Below are 24,391 nucleotides of genomic sequence, written 5' to 3' on the forward strand. Positions count from 1 at the left end.
GTTCGGGTCACTTCTGTTTTAGCCAAAGGGGACTCCTCATTCTTCCTTTAATTCTCAGCCTTTGCTGGACGATCAGCTTAGGTCGGGTTAGATTGGGGTTGGACTCTCCCTATCTTCCTTTGCTCACATCTACTCATCATCAAGTCCTGAGGCTTGTTTTCTCACCACAGCCCCTCTCTTTTATGTTCTGTCACTGACTTACTTTAGTATATTTTTCCTAAAACATACAGAAGTGATGAAACATAATTGAATAAATAATTGTGATTAAGTAACGGAGAGAAAAGAAAATGGATGTAGAGTTTATGGTTCACTATTTCTATAAAGCTTTACTGTTTTTCTTAGTAACCAAATAGGTATTTGTGAAAATTAAATCAGCTAAATTAAATCAGATATGTAAAGGTGACATCCAAGGACATTTAGAAATTTTTAAAATTATTGTTAACTGTTTTCTTGCTCAATTAACATAAACTTTAAGGAGGTTTTAAACATAACAACTAGTTTGCTTTGTTGAGGTTTCCACCGCATTCTCTAGGTCTTGGGCAATTGATTTAATTATAAAAAGTGGCCCATTTATTCATGTAAACCACCAGGAATATGCCATACTGTTGTTGATTCTTTAATGCTTGGAACGGTGTATTTAACACCAGGTGAATCTGAAATAGGTGACGCAGTTTTATGATGATTTTCTTTTTCTATATCTGCATTTTCCTTGGGTTCCTGGCTCCTTCTCATTATAATTTATTGTTGATTTTTGGACCTTTTATAACTCCAGCAATAGTCTGTGGGTCTTATGTCTACATCTATGACCCACAAAATATATATTTGCCTTTATTTGTATCCACCAAATGTGACTTTGCAGTGGTAGAAACATGCTATGTGAATACAGAGACTCTCAGGATCAGAGGAGCCCCTGACACCATTGAATCTTTTTTTTTTCTTTTTTTTTTTTTGCATGTTGGCTGTCATTGAGACCATTGAATCTTAATTGTGCTCTCTCTCTCCACATACCCTATAAATGTAAGCTGAGTTACTCAGCAAAACTGAAGCAGAGAACTGCAGGACAAAAAGAGAGAGAGAGAGATGACAAATGTTTCTTTCCTCCTTTCCAAAATCCAGGGACTTTGCTAGATATTGTTTAACCACCCCACAAAGCCCATTATTAACATATTTTATTTCTGCCTGAATATTCCCTGTGAGGGAATGGCATCCTGGCCAGGGCTGGTTCCCGTCTTGTGCCCTGGGCTGCTGGGACAGGCTCCAGACACCCTGGATTGGAATAAGTGGATTGGAGAATGAATGAATGAATGAATGAATACAAATGATTGTAAAAAATCTCCTGAAGTAGGCGATAATTACCCAAATGTATGACAGGAAGCGCTGTGGTCTGAAAGCCCACTCTATTTGTGATTGTTTGTTGCTGAGCTGCATGGCAGGAGGTACTCCTGACAATTTTCGCATTACAATCATTTTCTTGATTCAACCTACCACCGCTATGACCACCAACACTCACTGATTCACCAAAGGTTGAGTAAATAATTATCTTAAAACTATGTATAGATCTCATTTATTTCAGTGTTTAATATTAGAATTGTTTTGAGTCTTTATTTAGAAGTTTGGTGATGTTTTTGTGACCAGAAATATGCCATAGGAATGTATGTTTATATCAATTTGTTTATATCAATTTGCCCATTGTCAAATTAGTTTTGTCATAGGTTATTTTGCTTTAAGATGTAGTTTTCAAGAACCTATCAACAACATTAAGTGAGGACTTACTATACTACCCAATAAATATTCACTGAATGAATGAATGACTATATGCACGATGAGCATTATCATCCTGATTTGACACGTGGGAAGAGAAGTTTAAGGAATTTAGGGACTTTTTTACGATCATACTTCTTGTGAAAAGTAGTACCATCTACCCAGTTTCCAAATTCCTTTCACTACATTATATCTTTTAAATTTAGATATTATCCAGACCCCATTATCTATGTTTGTAGCTGAAGAATGGGAAAAGGCAATAGGATCACAATGACAAAAAATAGACAGTAAGAATGGAAATTAGTGGTGTTATGGCAACGTGTACAGCTAGTGTTACAGCTCTTGTGGAACAGCTCTTGACTGGGGAAAGAACCGAGTGGCACACAAAGAGTCAGAGAACAGTCTTTATTCTTCTAGCAGGCTCAACCAAATTCTCACTTTCTCTCTTCTCCACTTCTGATTTCTGACCCTTCCCCTTCCGTTCTCCTCCTGCTTTTATACCCTTGGTAGGACTCAAAAAGCGTCCAATCAGCAACAAGCTTTAACATCCAATCAGCAACAGTGGGATCCAAAAGTACCCAATCAGGATGACGCAGCCAGAGCTAGAGTGCAGGCCCTCACAACAGGCAGCACTCGGGCTGGCCCTGGCAGCGTGCCCTCCAAGCTGCTCCCGGCAGCGCCGGCCCACGGGATGCAGAGCGTCGGGGAGGCGGCAAGAGGCCACCTCCTGGTGCCTGACATTTTCCGTGTCAGTGGAATACATAATATTGTTGACAACTGATCAATATACAGTGATGGCTAGTGGATGTATAAAAGAGAAAGACAGCAAGAAGATGTTTAATGTGGGTGTTAAAATAATGTCTCTAAATTGGGAAAGAAAGGAACTGAGCATTTTGTAGTTGGTAATAGCTTTTTAAAAGACTCATGCAGACCACCTTTAAGCTAAAGCCTTAGGTGCTTTAATCAGTGATATCCTGTTCCCTTTCTCAGCTCTCTGCGTTATAGTAGTTGGTTCACTGTTGAGACCAGCCTTCCACACACATGTTAATTACGTTTATTTTTAGAAAAGGTAGGATTTCCTATCACGGAAAAAAGAAAAATTAATATTTTCTCTTTTATTTTTAGAAAGCTTAAACATGTGGACTGAAAATAGAATTAGCTTTGCTAAGTTAATGAACTAAACAATGAATAACTATCAAACAACTATGGCAGAGTTTTGTTACATATATTAGAGAAAGTGAAGGGAGGAATGTGATAGACTGTATCCATACCACTGAGTTAATCAGGCATATGCATATAAACATATGTAAGTAAAATGTTAAATAATAATCAAATGGAATATGTTAGATTTGAGTTAATATTTGAAGGAAATGTAGAGATTGCATAAGAAGAGAAAGGAGAAGGCAATGTTTAGCAGGCAGGGCAAACATCTGAATAAAGGTCTGGAAGTTTTAATAAGTATGGTGTGATTGAGAAAAGCACATTTGAACTGAGGATTCATGTCACATGTATTAAGATATAAGGTGTTGTATTTTCCTATTAAAATCACTATAAAACTTCATGGCAGGGACAATTCATTACTTAATTATTTGAACATGTATTTATTGATCTCTGCAGATGTCCCAAGCACGATTCTGTATTCTGGGGATCAAGTGGTGAATGAAACACACAAGAGTTGTGCTCTTATCAAACTGATAGTAGAGGGTGGTGAACACAGATAGTAAAGAAGCATAGAAAGCAAAAGGCAAGATAATTTCACATCATAATAACTGCTACAAAGGAGGGAAAATGATGTAATAGATCTTGCCTGGACAGGCTTGGGGCAGCCCCTGGTGGTGCTCATTTGGACTGGTTTGTTTAAGCTTCACTGTAAGTACTTGGACAGCTGTACAGCCTTCTTCCATTTTTAAGATAATTCAGAATAATTCACACTTCTGCTATAATAATTGTGACAGCTGCCATTTATTGCTGCTTCTATATGCTTTTATCAATTACCTTTATGGTACGTATTATATTTATGCCAATTTTACTAATAAGAAAAATAAAGCACAGGGATTCAGTAACTTGCTAAAAGTCACAGGGCAAGTAAGTGTTGATCCAGAATTTGAACCTATCAGTCTGTCTTTGCAGCCCTTTATTTTAATCAGGATATTTTATTATCTTGATCAGGTATACTCACCTGATTGAATGAATACACATTTCAAAATAAATTCCATCCTATATTCACATCCTCTGTCTCCTCCTTGTGGCCATTTATTTTGTTGATGTATGAACCAGAGCCTCCAAACATTTTTTTAATTGAACACTCCATTAGTTTGAAAACATACAAACACGAACAAGCAACACATGAACATTTATGTGTGTGAAGATCATGCACAAATGTTACTTTAGTCATTACATTGCCTTTCTGTACCTTTTTCACACCTCTGGGGTAGGTGCACATCATTCTGGAGACTTTTGACTGGGAGAATCTTCACACAGAGGTGGGTCTTGAAGGTTTTAGATCACTCCCAGTCATCTGAAAACACAAGACCCATAACAAATCCGCCCCCAATTTTTTCCCACTTTACCCCAAAGGAAAACTTTAGAGGAGCTTGCTTAGTTCCCTTTCTCGTGTATAGCCCCCAAATATTTTCTTGGGTTCTGTGTTAGTTTCCTATTGCTGCTTTAACAAATTACCACAATTCTAGCAGCTTAAACAACATGAATTTATTATCTTACAGCTTTATAGGTCAAAAATTTGACAGAGGTCTCACAGGGCTAAAATCAAGGCTGTTGGCAGGGATATCTCCTTTCTAAAGGCTCTGTGGGGGGATCTATCTCCTTACCTTTCCACCTTCTATCTAGCCTGAGTTCCTTGGCTCCTGGCTCCCTTCCTCCATCTTCAGCCAGCAACCTGTATCTCTCTGACTTTGCCTTGTTGCCACATCATTCTCCGACCACATCTCAGAAAGGTTCTCCAATTTTAAGGACTCGGGATTAAATTGGGTCCACCTGGACAATCCCAGATAACTTCCTCATCTCAAGGTCTGTAACCATAATAACACCTGCAGAGTTCCTTTTGTCATGATAAACTGCCATATTCAGAGTTTCGGGGGATTAGAACATGGATATCCTTGGGGGCTATTATTTTGCCTACCACAGATTCTTAACAACAATTTACTTCCTTACATAAAATAGTAAATTCTTTGACAGTTATGATGGGACTAGATAGAAGTGGATGCAATCCTTTAAGATCTCTGTAAGTCCCATGGCTGTTGTGATTAAATGACCAACTATATGTGCAATGTGTTGTTTTTTCTTCTGGTTCCAAAGAGGACCCAGAATACTTTCTATAAAAATTATCAACTCTTTATTGCTCACATTATGTTGTTGGAATTTGAGTTTACTTCAATTTTGCTGGACTCATCTATTCCGGGCATTTTTAGGCCAAAGTAAAGGAAGATAGAGGTTGTTTATTTTACCAAATTTTTAAAAATGAAATATAAATAAATGATACCTTAAAGAGGCTTCAAAGCCTAACAGCATTCCAGAGATCCCCCATATCCAGTGGTCCATATGGATATCCAGTTATTCCAGCACTGTTTGTAGCTGTGGTTGTATCTTCTGATTTTTCATGCCTGAAAGACTGCATGTTTTCTATAGGAGTTGAAGCTGCCCTGCAGGGCAATGGCTGTGGGCTGCTCTCAAATTAAAAGACAAATAAAATAAAACACCTTAACATGTGCCAGTCTCATTCTCTCTATAATCTGCCTGCTTTTTGTCACTCCCCCAAAACTGCAGGTCATTATTTTAAAAATCTTGTCCTGATTATCCATTTTTCTCTGCAGGAGGATTATTCTAGAATTGTTCTATTAGGAGCTTTCTCAACCATGCCAGAAGGGAACTCCCATTCATCCCCAGGTTTAATAGCTATCAGTTTCTTCTCTATGCCCTATTATCCTAGTCATCAACACCATCACACACACACACGTTTGGATTTCTTGTAACAGCAACCATATGTATGTGACACAGCTCTTCCTGCTTTAGTGTGTGCATCTCTGCTTGATATCAGTTAGGGTTGACTATAAACTAGATCCAGTGTCTCCATACGGAATTAGCTAGCCTTAGACACATGTAAAGAAGATACCTGACTTCATTTTGAAACATTCAGAGCAGCCTCTACCCTGAGGATCAGGAGAATTCCCCACAAAATTCCATTTCTGCTCAGCCTCTACACTCTGGTTCTTTGCCTTATAACAAGGAACAATGCTAAAAGAGCAGTTTGAGACCTGTAACATTCTAATTTCAAAGGAGAATGTTTCACTTCTTTCACTTTCTCTTGAGAGAAACAGATTATCATTCTGTTCTTACAGAAGGGTACTGAGGTGTGTCTTGAGTCAGTTGACTGTCTATATAAAAGCTCCCAGCCTTGAAAATACAGTAACAAAAAAATAAATGGGATTTGATTTTGATTCAATAAAAAATCAAAAAATTTAAATTTGATTTAAATCAAATCAAAAAATTTGATTTTGATTTTGATTAAATCAAAAAGCTTCTGCACAGCAAAAGAAATAATCAACAGAATAAATAGAAAGCCTACAGAATGAGAGAAAATATTTGCAAACTATACATTCAATAAAGGGCTGATATCCAGAATCTGCAAAGAACTCAAACAAATCAGCAAGAAACAAATAAACAATCCGATTAAAAAGTGGGCAAAAGATTTGAACAGAAGCTTTTCAAAAGAAGACAGACAAATGGCCACAAACATGAAGAAATGGTCAACATCACTAATCAACGGGGAAATGCAAATTAAAACTACAATGACATATCACCTTACTCCTATAAGAATGGCAATTATTAAAAAGTCAAAAAACAATGGATGCTGGTGAGGATGGAGAGAGACAGGAACACTTATACACTGTTGGTGGGACTGCAAATTAGTACAACCTCTATGGAAAACAGAATGGAGATTCCTCAAAGAAATAGATGAAGACTTACCATTCTATCCAGCAATCCCTCTACTGCCTATTTACCCAAAGAAAAAGAGATCATTTTATCAAAAAGAGGCCTGCACTCAAATGTTTATTGCTGCACAATTCACAATTGCAAAGATGTGGAATCAACTTAAGTACCCATCAATTCATGAGTGGATTAAGAAAATGTGATACACACACACACACACACACACACACACACACACACACACTGGAGTACTACTCAGACATAAAAAGGAATGAAATGATGTCTTTTACAGCAACTTGGATGGAGCTGGAGACCATTATTCTAAGTGAAGTATCTCAGGAATGGAAATACAAACACCGCAGGTAGTCTCTAATAATTGGGAGCTAATTGATGGGCACACATGGACACAAAGAGATGTAAAAGTCACTGGAAATCAAGAAGGGAGGAGGGGGAGGAGAGGAGGGGTAAAAATCTACCTATCAGCTACAATGAATGCTTAGGGTGATGGGCAAACTAAAAGCCCTGACTTAAGCATTATGAAAAATATTCATGTAAGAAAAACATTTGTACCCCCTTAATATTTTGAAATAAAAGAATACTTTTCTTGTGAAAGGAGAAGGGAAGGGGAAAAAAAAGAAAAGCTCCCAGCCTTGAAAAGAACAGCCTGTTCCTGTGTCTGAAGATATTGAAACATAAATTATATAATTTACAGTAATGCTTTCTTCTGCAATGTCTGAAGACGTGACCTATGCAACACTGAAAGTTCAGGATTCTTCTGGAACAAGAAATAACTTGGATGGAAATAACCTAAGAAAAACAGGTAGGAGTTCAGAGACAGCAAGCTGTGTCCTTGGAGAATGGACAGGTGCTAAATGCTTTGAGGTGTTAGCTTTAATGCCAATGCTAAAGAGAAGTGTGCTGTCCAGTCTCCAGATTGGGGGCAAACAGTTGTGCAATGTGTTAGCAGAGTGATTGTTCCCGATGCTGAGGAGAAAATACATGGCCTTCAGAACCTCTTTAAATTGTGTGATGTCACTGTGTTTCATGAAGCTCTGTGTTGCGGTGAAAAATTTTGACTGGGAATGCCGGAGATTGAGTTTGGGGACTAAGTGATTTCTTTTTATAAATATAATCCTTGATATTTATACCCTGTAGAAATGCCAAGCGAATATTCTTTTAGAAATCAGATTGGAGGTTTCTAAAATAGAGTGGAGGAAATTTTTCTTGTAGATGGTATAAATAACTGAAGAGAAACAAATATAGAATGAGCAGGTCAGGAAAGGACAAGAGTTAGTTTCTTATTAGCAAGCTTTTAAAAAATGTTTAGGGCAGATGAAATTATAATTTGTAATGCTGAATCAATAATAACAATATCTGTATAGTATTTTATGTACTTTATATCTTATCCTTATCAAAATGTAATTGTGAAGTCAATTAACAATAATATTGGAATAATAATAATATTTTCTCCATTACATGGAAGAAAAAACTGAGGCCAAAAGAAATTGAATGATTTAACCAAGTTCATACAACTGGTAAATACTGGTAAATTCCCGACTCAGTGCTGGTCTTCAGCTCATTTTCTTATACCTAACTGGAAGAAACAGCAGTCTTTGTGGTCAGGACTCTGATTTAATATGTAAGAGTATATCTCTTCCCTTCAGGAGAGCTGTCAACAATTTGGGTTGTCCTGGATCATCTGAATCATACGAACTGTTTTTCCTGCTATCTAGATTTGGTTTTAGATTGTGTGTGTGTGTGTGTGTGTGTGTGTATTTGTGTGTGCGCATGTCATTTAGAGGAAGAATATACAAAGAGCTGATGGGAATGGACTTTGTATGTGTTGGATAAAGGTGATATCACGTTTTTTACTTGTTTTGCTTTGTTTTTAAATTCTAATGATAACTCCTGAGGGGAAGAAGCAGTAGAGAAATTTTAATATCTGGACTCGTCCTAAACGGGAGAAATAAACAGCCCAAAGTGTAGCAAGCACAGAGCAGTTTTCTTCGCCATTTCCCCTGTCGGCTTTCTTCAGGGTTTCCAGCTCCGTCTCCCACCTGGCGCCACGCTGCCCTGGGCCTGCTGACTCTTTGCCTGATGCTGCTGATTGGGCTGGTGACCTTGGGGATCATGTGTAAGTATATTTGCATCAAACACAAAAAAGGTGACTGGGAAACACATCTGTAAACAAACTATGAAAATTCCTGTTAGATTATAGACAGGTACTAACATCCTGAATCTGCTAATATTCTGCTACCACGTATCTCCCCTCTTCCTGTCTTTAAGATAGACCAACTAGAGACATACTTTAATATTATGAGGTTTTTGCCCTAAGTTTATTGTTTTATCTTGATAAGCTAAACTGGACTATGAAGACGACTCTTATTTTTCTAGTTACTGGTTAGAATAAGGAGCATAAACACACATCCACTTATCATTCCAGTGGTGAGGAATAGTCCGGGGAGATGAATTCAAAGGGGGGAGGGGTTTGCCATTTCATTTACCTCTAAGGCTTAGCACAAGTCTAGCTTAATCTGCTCATTCAAGACCTTTCTAGTGTACAGAAAACTTCTAAGCAGCAGCAATAGCCTGATTTCTCTGAGTGAGAAAGACATACAGATGAGGGGTAAGAGTGGTTGGATACGTCTTACCAAGTAGATGGAGCACTGGACCATGTCCACATAACAGTGGAAGTGCCACTCCTCAGCATGTTGATTCTGACCCATCACTGGGCATTTGGAGATGGACAGGTAGGGAGTTCTGGACTGACAGTAAGTGGAAAAACATCTTGAGAATACACAATTTATAGAATGTTATTAAGTGTATGATATACAGAGTCGTGAATTGGCATGGTATTCACTTTCAGGGGACTTGCAGTCAAGAAAGTTAATTTGCTGCATGATACATCTCCTTTACTATATTCATTTCTTTTAATATATGTAAGATCTAATGGATAATTAGGATTTAGACATATAAAAAGAGTTGAATGATGTTGCTTGTTATTTTATTAAACAGAAATATGATGTTCTATTAATAGCTGCAGTAACAAGTATTCAGTAGCCAGTCATTATGAGAATTAGCAGTTGATCTTCTACAATGATGTATATTTAAAAAGAAACAAAGATGCAATAATATGTGTTTATTGGTTAACTATACAAGGGTGAATTTTCTTTAAAGTACAGTGCTTTTAGTGCAATGGTCCTTAAATTTATTGTGCTGATGAATCACCTGAAGTGATTATTAAAAATGCAGATTTTATGGATGCAGAACAAGAAATGGTCTGGTGTGCCGTTAAGAACTGCTTTATTTATTTATTTGTTATTTTCAAACAAGTACCTCAGGTAATTCTGATGCAGGTGGTCTTTAAATCATATTTCGAGATACTTATTGTCCCAAATAATTGTTTCTATTAAAACAACTATTACACCAACAAACTCCAAATAGAATTAAACAAAAATAAAATCATCCTGCCAAAGCAAATGGCAAAGTGACCGGCACTTCTGTAGATGAAATATCAGAGATATATAATTGTTAATTTATTATTTTAATATAGGACAATAATAAAAAATAAATAAAATTATAAAGATGAGCTATAAACACTTTGGAATAGAAAGACATCTGGCATGTTTCTTCCATGATATCTCAAATATTAAAAGCTATTAATATTTATTGAGTAATTTCAGAAATATTTCTATGTCAACAGAATTATCTATTGCTATAATGAGAATGGAGAATATGTGAACTTATCTACTGTTATGTATTGGAGTTTTACAGATATCCAATGAAGTTAACTCAGATTCAGAGAAATTGAGTCAACTTCAGAAAATCATCCACCAGCAGCAGGACAATTTATCCCAGCAACTGGGGAATGACAATAACTTTCCTGTGGAGGAGGAATTTCTCAAATCACAGATCTCCAGTCTATTGAAGAGGCAGGGACAAATGGCCATTAAACTCTGTCAAGAGCTAATCAGTCACACTTCAGGTAATCAGACTCAGACCTGCTGACCGGTCAAATGGGATCTGTTGCCCTGCTTTAAGTTGACCGTGTACCCCAACCACCTCTGAGTATGACTTATGTCATTCAATGACCATTAATGATAGCATAAGGAAATATATACATTAACTTAATAGTTTTGAAAACACAAGCAAATTTGGGAAGTATCTTGAATGTTTCCAATCTGGATACTTCAACCACTCATTCTTTTTTGTCACTTATTTTTTTTTTAAATTTTCATTATTTATTTGTTTTTACTTTTTCTTTTTTTTTAATTTTAGCGTATTATGGGGGTACAAGTGTTAAGGTTACATATATTGCCCATGCCTCCCCTGTCCCCTGGAGTAAGAGCTTCAAGTGTGTTCATCCCCCAAATGTTGCACATCTTACTCGTTGTGTCAACCACTCATTTTATTAACATTTGTAGGTGATCCTATTGTTATGAAAAGTTAAAAGCATAGCTGGTAATTCTGAGGCCAGAAGACTGAGCACTGAAAAGAGGATCCCCATTGCCCCATCCTATAACCAGGCATGACTTTCTTTTCAGAAGCTCTGAAAGCAGTATGTGTTCAGGGAACTGGCTCTCAGACCCTATTGTTCAATTAAATGATCTAGTTTCCAATGCCTTCTCCAGTCACTCCAGAGTTGTTGAGCTTGCACTATTGGATGTAATTTTTTTTTCAGACCACAGGTGTAATCCTTGTCCTAAAACATGGCAGTGGTACCAAAATAGTTGCTATTATTTTACAACAAATGAAGAGAAAACCTGGTTTAACAGTAAAAAGAATTGCAGAGACAAGAACTCCACCTTGGTGAAGATAGACAGCTTGGAAGAAAAGGTAGGATTGAGGCTCCTTCCCTAGTTATAGAAATTATCCATACAACGAAAGGTAAATAAATGAAATTTCTGATTCACATTATGGGAATTCAGTGCATTTTGAATGAGAATTGATAAATGAATTTAATGAATGTTTTCATCTATCTTACCTCTGCAAACTGCAATGTGGCTCTCAGATAACATTTTTTCTCTATTTTCTCTCTCAGGATTTTCTTAAGTCGCAGCCATTACCCATGTTTTCTTTCTTTTGGTTGGGATTATCATGGGACCCCTCTGGCAGAAGTTGGCTTTGGGAGGATGGCTCTATTCCCTCTCCATCCTTGTAAGTCTATAAGTATTGGGGCAGGGGAACTTTCAATAATTATAAATATGGATACAAAAAAGAAGAGTACAATGTACAAAGCAAAAAGCTCCAGGAGCAAATATTGAAAGGATGGGTACCTGATTTCATCTGTGTGAGAAATTTATGGCAAGGAACTGAACTATATCTTTTAGTTTAGATTTATTTCTTTATTTAACACATTCATGTAATAGGTAGTATGTTCAAGTACTTAATAAATATTAAACCTTGAGGAAAGCACTGTTATATTCTCATTTTGTGGTTAAAAATATTATCACTGAGAGATTAAACAACTTGCCCGAGGTCACTCAGCTCATGAATGACATTGCAGGGACCATGTGCTCAGTTGCTTAGTTTTCCCGGTTTTCCAGCACTTACAATCCAGAAGAGTGGTGGTTGTCATAAAAAAATGTATTCATTTATATGGGAAAATTATCAGCCATTTTCTAATACACAGAAAATCTGAATTGACTGATTAGTTTAGTCATTAGTTTCATATTGAAGAGTTGTCAATGAGAATATATGTCGCATGTCTTTAATGAGTTAAAATGGACTAAATATGCCACTTTAAGATTTTGATGAAAATATTTAAAGTACATATAAAATATATAACATTTGGAAAATTATACTTTTTTGCAACTATTTAAAGTTATGAAAAAATAGACATCAACCTAAAAATGGATAAGGGAGCCCAAAGTTTTACAAAATTCTTTTAGAGACTTATAAAACCTCAAATTTTGAGAAACAGCCCCATCATAACTATATTTAAATGACAATTGTTCTCATCTTTTAAATATAATATTTTTTATATTAGATAAAATTTAAGATCATTAATCCTTCTGGGTATAATGATTTTTTTTAGTCTATCTCCCTCCTCCAACAAATCATTAATCAAACCCCCTCACTCCTGTTCTAATCTTTAAAGCATGTTGTCAAAGTTTTCTTCAACTGAATTATAATCACTCATCTTCTGTCAAAGATACTGTGCTTCAGCCGTGACTCCTCAAATTCCTTGAATAATAAACAATAATAGTTCTATTCTTTTTTTCCCTGGATATACTTTATGTTCATCCATTACCCAAAGTTTTGTCAGGGCTATTTCTAATTAAACACCAATCTCCCACTCTATAGTCACCATTAGTCATAGTAAATCAACCGGTCTGGTTTCACACAAATAATAATGACAAAAAGCACAAGCAGAGTAATGCACAAACAAACAAAAATGACAGTTACTTCCTCGTAACTGAAGCAACATGGGCATGAGATGATTAAAGTTAATCCGAGGTGTTACTACTAGACTGAGGGTTTATAGGAGCAATACCGTGATATGTAAATGAGCTCAGTCTGCATTTTGGAACCTAAGAAGATGTATCTCTTCTCATAAAGCAGCTAACTGTCCTTGGCCCCCTCCACCCACTCTTAATCAAAGTGGAAGAGGCGGCCCCTGCAGCAGGGTTCACTGCCTACAGACATTGACCCCCTGAGACATGCAGCTGTCAGATCCACCAGGGCATCATACTCAGGTTAGTAAGACTGAAGTTCAGGACCACATAGCCATTTCCTTGGGCCACTAGGAGCAAGTGCATGTGCTAAAATGAATGTTTAGTAAACCTAGTCTTGAGGTAAGAACAAAACATGTCAATGTAAAGCAGGTCATTTGGAAAAAAAAGCAATGTAGGGCACACAAAAGATTCAGACCTGACAAGCATAATTTTCTAATGACATTACTTAAGGGGACTATTTCTTGGTGGAGAAATAGAGGCCTATCATCAGACCCACAGTGTATAGTCATTCATTTCCTCTCTTAACCTCGGTCTTGTTCTCTCTTTACCCCCAACATATGTGTAAATACATGCAAAATTATATTTGTACATAATAAAGTGTAATAACTTTTACATAGAGTGTGATTTTATTTTTCTGTTTTTCTTCATGAAGTTTCAAAGTAAATAATTCCAGTATTTGTATAATAATATAATCTGGGCTGGGTAGATTTTATCAATACACTCCATGTTAATGGAGGAAGTACATATTCTCAGCCTCAAATTTAAGTATTCTTCTTAAAGAATTCTACTTGGGATCATGATTAACTTAAAGAATTCAGATGTGCCAGCTTTAGGGATTTTTGAAGCTTTGTGAAGGCAGAAGTCTCAATATTCAGATACATGATATTGGCTACAACGGCAAATAAGAATACTAAATGGTGATCAAGTTTCAAGTGCAAAGTTTATACTTAATTTTAAATCCATTGATTTTCAGATTTAGTACCAAAGAACTTGCCCAGATCAATGAATCCCGAGGATGTGCTTATTTTCAAAAAGGAAATATTTATATTTCTCGCTGTAGTGCTGAAATTTCTTGGATTTGTGAGAAGACAGCTGCCCCAGTGAAGATTGAAGATTTGGATTAATATGCTTCTTCCAAATTCTCCAAGAAGTAAGAGACTTGTGAAACAGCTTAAAAAATGACCGTATTTAAATCATCAGGCAAATGAACTTGCTTCATAGAACATTCTCCACTTCATTGTCTGATAATGTCCTTATTAATAAGACTTAAAATTATTCCCTAGGACCTAGGGGCATAGCTGTTCTATGGTCCTATTTCACCCTTCCCAATTAAATCTGTCTTCAGCACTTTTTGGCCTTATGTATTTCTGTCTCCCTCCATATCCTCTGCTCGTTAGTCTGGTCTGGGGTGGGCTGCTTGAGACCACCAGGCATGCTCTTCTTACTTGCTTGCCTCATACTTAGGTATTTTTTGAACCACTTTATTGACGTATAATTGATATAAAAAAGCTGTACATATTTCATGTATACAGCTTGTTGAGTTTGGAGATAAGTATACACATGTGAAAAAAATCACTATAACCAATACCATAAACAATATATCCATTATCTCTAAAAAGTTTCCTCCTACCCTCTTTATTTATTATTATTTTTGCGTGACAAGAACACTTAACATAAGATTTATTAATACCTTCATAGTAAATTTTAAATATACAATACAGTATTGTTATCTATGGGCACCATGATATAAAGTAGATCTCTAGGACTTATTCATATTGCATATCTGAAACTTTATACCCTTTTACCAATACCTACCATTTCCCTCTTCCCCCAGTCCCTGGCAACCACCATTTGACTCTCTGCTTCTATGAGTTTGACTATTTTAGATTCCTCATACAGGTGGTATCATATAGTATTTATACTTTTGTATCTGACTTACTTCACTTAGCATAATGTCCTCCAGTTTCATTCATATTGTCACCGATGACAGGACTTCTTTCTTTTTTAAGGCTAAATAATATTCCATTGTGTATACCATGTGAGCCAGCAATCCCATGGAATTGAATATATCCAGTGGAATTGATATCACAATTTGGAAGAGATAACTGAACTCCTACGCCCATTGCAGCAGTATACACAAGAGCCAACACATGGAAGCAGTCTAAGTGTCCATTCACAAATGCATAAAAAGTAAAGAAAACGTGACATATTCATTTTGTTAATTTGGAACTATTTGTTTCTAAGTATTTATATTCTAGGTTGCCAGTGAGAAATAAAATAAATTCTTTTATGACTTTATAAAAAGATTGATTCCTCACCTCTAGGTCCTCATTTGTGATATATTTGACATCTGAATTTATCATAGTAGGAGCAAAGGAAAGTTGTAAATTTTGTCAGGGTATGTTTATACGACTGTTACAGAATTAATATGTATCTAGATTTCTTTCCTATATTTCTGATGATAATAGAGTTTCTAATTCAGGTGACAGAAATGTAGCATATTGTAGACCTTAAGTACCTTAACGTTGGGAATTTTGGTGGCAGATGAAGAGTAAATATAGCTCTTTTTCTGGCTCTTTGTGCTAGAAGAGGAAGCAGCTCTTAAGAGAAAATTACAGATAAGAGTAGCCAAGAAACTACATGTTTAATCATGAAAGGAATGAAAATTACCACAAAAGTGTCTCCCAGGGGATATAAGGGTGTCCTGGTTATAGGAATTCTAACAGGAATACCAACCTCATTTTTAAAAATATTTCTAGTAATTTGCAAAATTTGCACTTTCTCAGTGTTTGAAATTGCATGGATCTCACTTAATAATATAGACCAGAACTTACAAACTCAGTCTTAAAAGAGTTCATAAGAGATATAAACTAGTGTCATACCAGTAATTATAATCTTGGTCAAAATAATCTTACTGTATTCCAATTATTTGCATAATTGATAATATATACAAAGTAATCTCTGCTTAATCAGAGTGTCATACAGGAAATTCATGCCATGGCAGCAAACCGCAGTGCTTAAGAGGACAGCCTATGGAACCAAACTGTCTGAGTTAAGTCACAGCTTGACAGCTTACTAGCTCTGTGATTTTTGTGATCTTGAGCAAGAGTTTGCACCTTTCTTTTTTTTTGAAGAGTGAAACCCCTCACCCAACAGCCAGATTGCAGATCTCAGACGGCCCTGCCTCCACAAGCAGACTTTCTGGCTGAGTGGGGCCACCTCAGCCCCTCCCTGGCAACTTTCTCCAGAAGCCTAAGAATGGACTTTTTTTTTTTTTTTTTTGAGCCAGAGTCTCATTCTGTTGCCCCTGAAAGAGTGCAGTGGCATCATCATAGCTCACCACAACCTCAAACTCCTGGGCTCAAGCTGTCCTCCTGACTCAGCCTCCTCAGTAGCTGGGACTACAGGCATGTATCACCATGCCTGGCTATTTTTTCTATTTTTTTTTTTTTTTTTAGAGATCAGGTATCATTCGTGCTCAGGCTGGTCTCTAACTCCTGACCTCAAGTGATCCTCCTGCCTCAGTCTCCCAGAGTGCTAGGATTACAGCCGTGAGCCACCACGCCCGGCCAAGAGTTCACACTATTATATAGTAACTATGATTATCACTGGACATTTTAGACAAATAGAATTTTGCTGTGTGAATAAAGTCAGGTTTCCCAATTAACATAAACTCTGCCATTTTATATTATTTGTCATGTGAATAAATGCTTTGAAGATGTAGACTAGATGTTTATAAAATTTATGCTAGTATAAATTAGTATAAATATTAGTATAAATAGTATAAATCTCTACTACTTTGATAAAGCAATTTAATGAATATTTTTACCCAGTCTAGAAGTTCTACCTGTTAGAAGGTAGAACTTTTAATTCTAAGTGAATGTATATACATCATAGCTTCTTCAGAGGCTAACTCAAACACATACACACACACACACACACACTTGAAAATAGTACTTGTGTACCTTAACCTCAATTATATATATAACTGTTTTGTCATCTGAAGAAGTGTCTTTCTCATGAGGATCCTGATTTCCAAGAAGATTGTATTCCTTTAAAATATTTCAATTTTAAAAGGACTTTCCTTCCTTCCTTCCTTCCTTCCCTCCCTCCCTCCCTCCCTTCTTTCTTTCTCTTTCTTTCTTTCCTTCTTTCTTTCTTTCTTTCTTTCTTTCTTTCTTTCTTTCTTTCTTTCTTTCTTTCTTTCTTTCTTTCTTTCTTTCTTTCCTCTCTCTTTCTTTCTTTCTTTCTTTCCTCTCTCTTTCTTTCTTTCCTCTTTCTTTCTTTCTTTCTTTCTTTCTTTCTTTCTTTCTTTCTTTCTTTCTTTCTTTCTTTCTTTCTTTCTTTCTTTCCTCTCTCTTTCTTTCTTTCTTTCTTTCTTTCTTTCTTTCTTTCTTTCTTTCTTTCTTTCTTTCTTTCTTTCTTTCTTTCCTCTCTCTCTCTCTCTTTCTTTCTTTCTTTCTTTCTTTCTTTCTTTCTTTCTTTCTTTCTTTCTTTCTTTCTTTCTTTCTTTCTTTCTCTTTCCTTTTTCTCTTTTCTTTCTTTCTGTTTTTATTTTTCTCCTTTCCTCCTCCCTTCCTTCTCTTTCTTTCTCTCTCTTCTTTCTTTTTTCCACTTTCTTTTTTTCTTTCTCCCTTCCTTCCTCCCCTCTCATTGTTAAGTAAATGCCAAGACAAAAATCTACCAAAAAGAAAAAAAAGAGAGAGACTAGCTCAGTACATTTTTCTAAGAACTCAACACTCGCACATCGGGAGAGATTGTACCATCTTTTAGTCCCACAATTTTTCCTAAGAATTTGACACACATTAGGGGATTGTTTCATCTTCCCACACACGTGGCTGCATGTGCCATTATGACAACCCAGACAGGAAGTAGGTGACAGTTAGGTGACGAAGTCCTATAGAAGACAAAAGCAGAACATTAATGAAGTCATCTATTAGGTTACTCCTGGAGCTGGTTTGACTGTAATGACATGTGTCAAGAATGGACAATAATGTATGACACAACCATGGCCTCTGTGCTCTGAATAGGTATTGGAAAGAAAAGCATGAGTTAAAAAATTGTTTTCTTATCCTGCCTTTTCTCCTGTCTGCAGCCTCTATTAAATCCAATATAAACAAAGTCCCATTTAGTGTTTACTCTTTTAAGTTGCTTTCCAGAATCAGATTTTTCTTCAACTATCTATTCCTCCAGGGTACTTTTCATTTATCCAGACCGAATATTTGATTTCCCCATAAAACATGCTCTCCTGAACTTTCCAAAGTGTTACCTTTGATTGTCAGAGTTGTTAGGCAGAAGGCAAGTGTATAAATCTTAACTTTCTACAGTATAAATATACCCATCTTATAACAATTAGAAGTTCATAATACAATGTTCTTTCACAGTTATTCATTTCTATGTCTTATTTTCTTTTCTTCTTGTAATACTATCATCATTCTAGATTCTCATGTCCAAACTGATGTGTTAGAATTTGAAATTCAATAATGAAAGAGAAAAGGAGGCTTTATATTAGGAAGTATATGTTTTCTCTCTTTTTGTTTGTTATCCTATTCAATACACAAAACCAGGCTTTGTGGTCTAAATCAAGTTTCTTATCCTCTCAACTCTAGATTCTATATCTAAAATCAGGAACGATGTCTCCAAACTTGTAGGGCTATTGTTTATAGACAAAGGAAGGATTAAATGTTATCATTTATACTCACTTGGGTGCATAGTATTTATTGTCAGGTACTCAGTAAATGCTTGTTGCTTTCTTCTCTCTCTCATCTCAACTCTGTAATTTCCTTCAAAAAAAGTGAAACCTGCATACTAGTTCTTCCTTATTCTCTATATTGAGCAGGGTAGAGTTTTTAGAGATGCAGTTTTCCTTGCTTTCTTGCCATGTTATCAATTCCTGAATTATATTACTTGGCTTTTGCTTCATTGCTAGCTTTCAGGGCAGGGCTTACATCTATGATCTGAAAAACCAGAGGTAGACATTAATTATCTTGGTTTCTTTATATTAAATGTGTATGATTTAATACAATGTTTAATACAGTTTTATACCTCTTCCCATGTTCATTGTGATGTTATTCACAATAGCCAAGATATAGAAGTAACCTAAATGACCATCGATGGACAAATGGATAAAGAAAATAAGGTGTGTGTGCATGTGTGTGTGTATGTGTGTGTGTGTGTGTGTGTATAAACCCATATACACACACAATGGAATACTCTTCACAAGAATCTTCATGTCCTCATTTAGAATTTAATTTTCTACCTCATACCTCCTTATTTTTCTACTTCCACTTGATACCTTCTTGGAGTCCTGGGTAGGTTGTATATGAATTCCACTCACTCCAACAAAATGTGTGTCTCACATTTGAATATACAACATTAGTAAGTGTCAACCAATAAGGTCTCCTCCAACCAATTCAATAAGCCCTGGATCTGAATTTTAAAACTTTTCTACTGGGGGATAGTCATGATGGAGACTCAGACTTGTGGGGGGGAGGGGGGAAATGGGCATTTATTGAAACCTTAAAATCTGTACCCCCATAATATGCCAAAATAAAAACAAACAAACAAACAAACAAAAAAACTTTTCTAAATGCTGAGCCCTAATTAAGTTATGTATATTGGAGTACATTTTTTTGCAGATAAGAAGCTGTATAAAATTATCCCTTGGTTGGGATAAGATTGAAGGCAGGACAAAGAATGGAGTTATGCCTAGCAGACAATAATCCAGAGTTATGGGAGATGAAGAAAGCAGATGAGGACTATGTTGCAGAGTGTGAAGTGGTAGGATGTTGAAACATAGGACTGAGAAATAAAAGAGAATAAGAATGGATTTTAAAACATTTTTAAATTTTTAATTATTATGAGTACATTACAGTTATATATCTTTATAGGGTACATGTGATGTTTTGATACAGACATACAATATGAATTAGTCAAATCAGGGTAAATGAGGTATCTATCACCTCAGGCATTTGACATTTCTCTGTATAAGGAATATTTCAATTCTACCCTTTAGTTATTTTAAGGTACATCCTAATTTATTGCTGATTATAGTCACTTTGTTGCGCTATCAAATATGGTTCATTCTCTCTAACTCTCTAACTATGCTTTTTCACCTATTAACCATCCTCACTTTATCCCCTATGCCCTACTACCTTCCCAGCCTCTGGTAATCATCATTCTACTCTGTCTTCATGAGATCAATTGTTTTTAACATTTAGCTCCCACGTATGAGTGAGAATATGGGAGACTTGTTTTTCTGTGCTTGGCTTATTTCATTCTTTTTATGGCTACACGATATTACATTGTGTGTATGTATCACAATTTCTTTATCCATTCATCCACTGATAGACATTTAGGTTGATTGCATATGCTTATTATTGTGAATAGTGCTGCATGGGAATGCAGATATCTTTTTTAGTTATTAAATTACCCTCCTTTGGATATATATACCCAGCAGTGGGATTGCTGAGTCATATGGTAGTTTTATTTTTAGTTTTTTGAGGAACTTCATACTGTTATCCATAGTGGTTGCACTAATTATGTTCCCACCAAGAGGGTATGAGGGTTACCCTTTCTCCGCATACTCACCAGTGTTTGTTATTGCCTGTCTTTTTGATAAAAGCCAACATCACTGGGGTGAGATGATGTCTCATGGTGGTTTTGATTAGTATTCTTCTGATGACTAATGATGTTGAGCATTTTTTCATATCCCTGTTGGCTATTTGTATGTCTTCTTTTGAGAAATGTCCATTCAGATCTTTTGCCCATTTTTGAATTGGATTATTTGATTTTTTCCTATTGAGTTGTTGGAGCTCCTTATATATTCTTGTTATTAATTCCTTGTCAGACAAATAGGTTTCAAATATTTTCTCCCATTTTGTGGGTTGTCTCTTCACTTTGTTGTTACTTTTGCTGTGCAGAAACTTTTTAGCTTGATGTAATGCCATCTGTCCAATTTTGCTTTGGTTGCTTGTGCTTTGGGGGTATTACTCAAGATGTCCTTGCCCAGACAATGTCCTAAAGCATTTCCCCAATGTTATCTTTTAGTAGTTTCGTAGTTTCAGGTCTTAGACTTAAGTCTTTAATCCATTTTGATTTGACTTTTGTACATGGTGAGAGATAAAGGTCTAGTTTCATACTTCTGCATATGGATATCCAGTTTTCCCAGTACCATTTGCAGAGGACACTATCCTTCCCACACTGCATGTTCTTAGCAACTATGTTAAAGTTAAGTTCACTACGGATGCATGGATTTGTTTCTCGGTTATCTATTCTGTTCCATTGGTCTATGTGTCTGTTTTATACCAGCACCATGCTGTTTGGGTTACTACAGCTCTGTAGCGCAATTTGAAGTAAGGTAATGGAATTCCACTAGTTTTGTTCTTTTTTGCTCGGGATAACTTTGGCTGTTCTGAGTCTTTAGTGGTTCCATATACATTTTAGGATTATTTTTTCTATTTCTGTGAAGAATGGCATTGGTATTTTGATGGAGATTGTATTGAACCTATAGATTGCTTTGGCTAGTATGGACATTTTAACAATATTGGTTCTTCCAATATTGGTTCTTATAAGCATGGGATATCTTTCTCTTTTCTTATGTGTCCCCTTCAATATCTTTCATCAATGTCTTATAGGTTTCATTATAAAGATCTTTCACTTCTTTGATTAAGGTTATTCCTAAGTATTTTATTTTATTTTTATGAGATTAGTTTCTTGGACTATTTTTAAGATTGTTTACTGTTGGCATATAGAAATGCTACTGAATTTGTATGTTGATTTTGTATCCTACAATTTTACTGAATTTATCAGTTCTGATAGATTTTGAGTGGAGTCTTTAGATTTTTCTCTACATAAGACCATATCATCTGTAAACAAGAATAATTTGACTTTGTCCTTTCCAAATTGTATGCCTTTTATTTCTTTCTTTGTCTGATTGCTCTAGCTAGAACTTCCAGTACTATGCTGAATAACAGTGACAAAAATGGCATCCTTGTCTTGTTCCAGATTTTAGAGGAAAGACTGTCCTTTTTTTCCCATTCAGTATGGTACTAGCTCTGGGTCTGTCATATATGGCTTTTATCGTGTTGAGGTAAGTTCCTTCTATACATAGGTTTTTGAGAGTTTTTATCATGAAGTGATGTTGAATTTTATCAAATGCTTTTTTAGCATCAATTAAAATGATCATATGGGTTTTTTCCTTCATTCTGTTGATATGCTGTATCATGTTGATTGATTTTTGTATGTCAAACTGTCCTTGCATCCCTGGGATGAATCCCACTTGATCATGATGAATAATCTCCTTATTCTTGTCGAATTTTGGTTTTGGATTTTGTTGAGGATTTTTGCATCTATGTTCATCACAGATATTGGCCTATAGTTTTCTTTTTTATTGTATCTTTGTCTGGTTTTGGTACCAGGGTGATACAGGTCTGGTAGAATCAATTGGGTAGTATCCCCTCCTCCTCAATTTTTTGAAATAGTTTAAGTAGGATTGGTATTTGTTCTTCTTTGAATGCTTGGTAGAATTCAGCAGTGAAGTAATCAGGTCCTGGGCTTTTCTTTGGTGGAAGACTTTTTATTACTGCTTCTATCTTATTATTTATTATTGGTTCTTAGGTTTGGAAAGTTCTCTTTTCTTTGAAAATAAACTTTTTTCTTTGAAAATAAACTTTCCACTACAGTCTCTCTTTTGACCTTTTCTTTAAGGCCAATAACTCTTAGATTTGCTCTCTTGAGGCTATTTTGTAGATCTTGTAGGCATGCTTCATTCTTATTTATTCTGTTTTCTTTTTTGTCTTCTGACTGTATGTTTTCAAATAGCCTGTCTTCAATTCCCTCTTCTGCTTGGTCAATTCTGCTATTGAGAGACTTTGATGCAATCACTCTGTTGATTGATTCATTTGCTGTGCAGAAGCTTTTTAGCTGAATATAGTCCCATTTGCCTATTTTTGTTTTTGTTGCCTGTGATTTTGAAGACTTAGCATAAAATCTTTGTGCAGACCAATGTCCTGTTGCATTTTCCTTAGGTTTTCTTCTAGGAGTTTTATAGTTTCAGGTCCTATGTTTAAATCTTTAGTCTATTTTGATTTTATATTTGTATATGATGAGTAATAGGATTCTAGCTTCCTTCACCTGTATATAGATATTCAGTTTTCCCAGCATCTGTTATTGAAGAGGATGCTCTTTCCCTAATGTATGTTTTTGTACCATCATCAAAGATCAGTTGGTTATTCATACATAGTTTTATTTCTGGGTTCTCTATTCTGTTGCGTGGTCTTTGTGTCTGTTTTTATACCAAAACCATTCTGTTTTAGTTAATATAGCCTTATTATATATTCCGAAGTCTGGTAGTATGATGTCTCCAGTTTCGTTCTTTTTGCTCAAGACTGCATTGGCTATTCAAGGTCTTTTGTGATTATATACAGATTTTAGGATTGCTTTTTATATTGCTCTGTAGAATGTCATTGAATCTATAAATTACTTTGAGTAGTATGGTCATTTTAACAATGTTAATTGTTCCAATCCATAAGCATGGCATGTTTTTCCATTTATTTGTGTCCTTTTCCATTTCTTTCATAAGTGTTTTGTAGTTTTCGTTCTAAAGATCTTTCACCTGCATAGGTAACATTATTCCTAGGTTTTGTATTCTATTTTTTGTAGCTATTGTAAATGGGATTGCTTTCTTGATTTCTTTTTCAGCTAGTTTGCTTTTGGTGTATAGAAATGCTCTTTATTTTTGTATGTTGATTTTGCATCCTTCAACTGTACTCACTTTTTAAAATCAGTTCTATGAGTTTTTTTGTGGAGTCTTTAGGTTTTTCTATATATAAGGTCATGTCATTTGCAAGGGGGGAAAATTCAACTTCCTCTTTTCCACTTTGGATGTCTTTTATTTCTTTCTCTTGACTTATTACTCTGGCTAGGAATTCTACTACTATATTGAGTAAGAGCAGTGAAAGTGAGCATCCTTGTGTTCTTCCAGTTCTTATAGGAAAGGCTTTTATCTTTTCTTCACTAAGTATGATGGTAGCTGAGGTTTTGTAATATATGATTTATATTATTACATTGAGTTATGTTCTTCTATGCCTAATTTGTTGAGAATTTTTATCATTAAGTGATGTGGAATTTTATCAGTTGCTTTTTTTGAATCTATTGAGATGATCATATAGTTTTTGTTGTTTGTTCTCTTGATGTGAGGGATCACATTTATTGACCTGTGTATT

The 24,391-nt window shown here is 35.6% G+C and overlaps 1 protein-coding gene across 2 annotated transcripts; it reads left to right on the top strand.

The window, feature by feature from the left end:
• The first annotated feature begins 6,128 nt into the window (after window positions 1-6,128).
• Window positions 6,129-14,331, top strand: CLEC12B (C-type lectin domain family 12 member B). 2 transcript variants are annotated; one of them, XM_076006845.1, is made up of 7 exons: window positions 6,129-6,183; window positions 7,367-7,528; window positions 8,744-8,842; window positions 10,475-10,693; window positions 11,390-11,544; window positions 11,750-11,865; window positions 14,140-14,331. In XM_076006845.1, the coding sequence occupies exons 2-7, from the start codon at window positions 7,423-7,425 to the stop codon at window positions 14,288-14,290; spliced, it is 846 nt and encodes a 281-aa protein (XP_075862960.1). In that variant the 5' UTR covers window positions 6,129-6,183; window positions 7,367-7,422; the 3' UTR covers window positions 14,291-14,331. The 2 variants fall into 2 exon arrangements, with proteins under 2 accessions (XP_075862960.1, XP_075862961.1); XM_076006846.1 differs by having other exon boundaries at window positions 14,227-14,331.
• The last annotated feature ends 10,060 nt before the right edge of the window (window positions 14,332-24,391 follow it).

The sequence above is a fragment of the Microcebus murinus genome, chromosome 10, assembly GCF_040939455.1.
Source record: "Microcebus murinus isolate Inina chromosome 10, M.murinus_Inina_mat1.0, whole genome shotgun sequence".
Lineage (NCBI taxonomy): Eukaryota > Metazoa > Chordata > Mammalia > Primates > Cheirogaleidae > Microcebus > Microcebus murinus.

Bases quoted from the DNA above. Each gene is read 5' to 3' on its own strand.
- CLEC12B (XM_076006845.1), top strand. From the start codon at position 7,423: ATGCTTTCTTCTGCAATGTCTGAAGACGTGACCTATGCAACACTGAAA. The intron at 7,529-8,743 runs GTAGGAGTTCAG...GGCTTTCTTCAG, and splicing joins AAATAACCTAAGAAAAACAG to GGTTTCCAGCTCCGTCTCCC. The intron at 8,843-10,474 runs GTAAGTATATTT...TATGTATTGGAG, and splicing joins GGTGACCTTGGGGATCATGT to TTTTACAGATATCCAATGAA.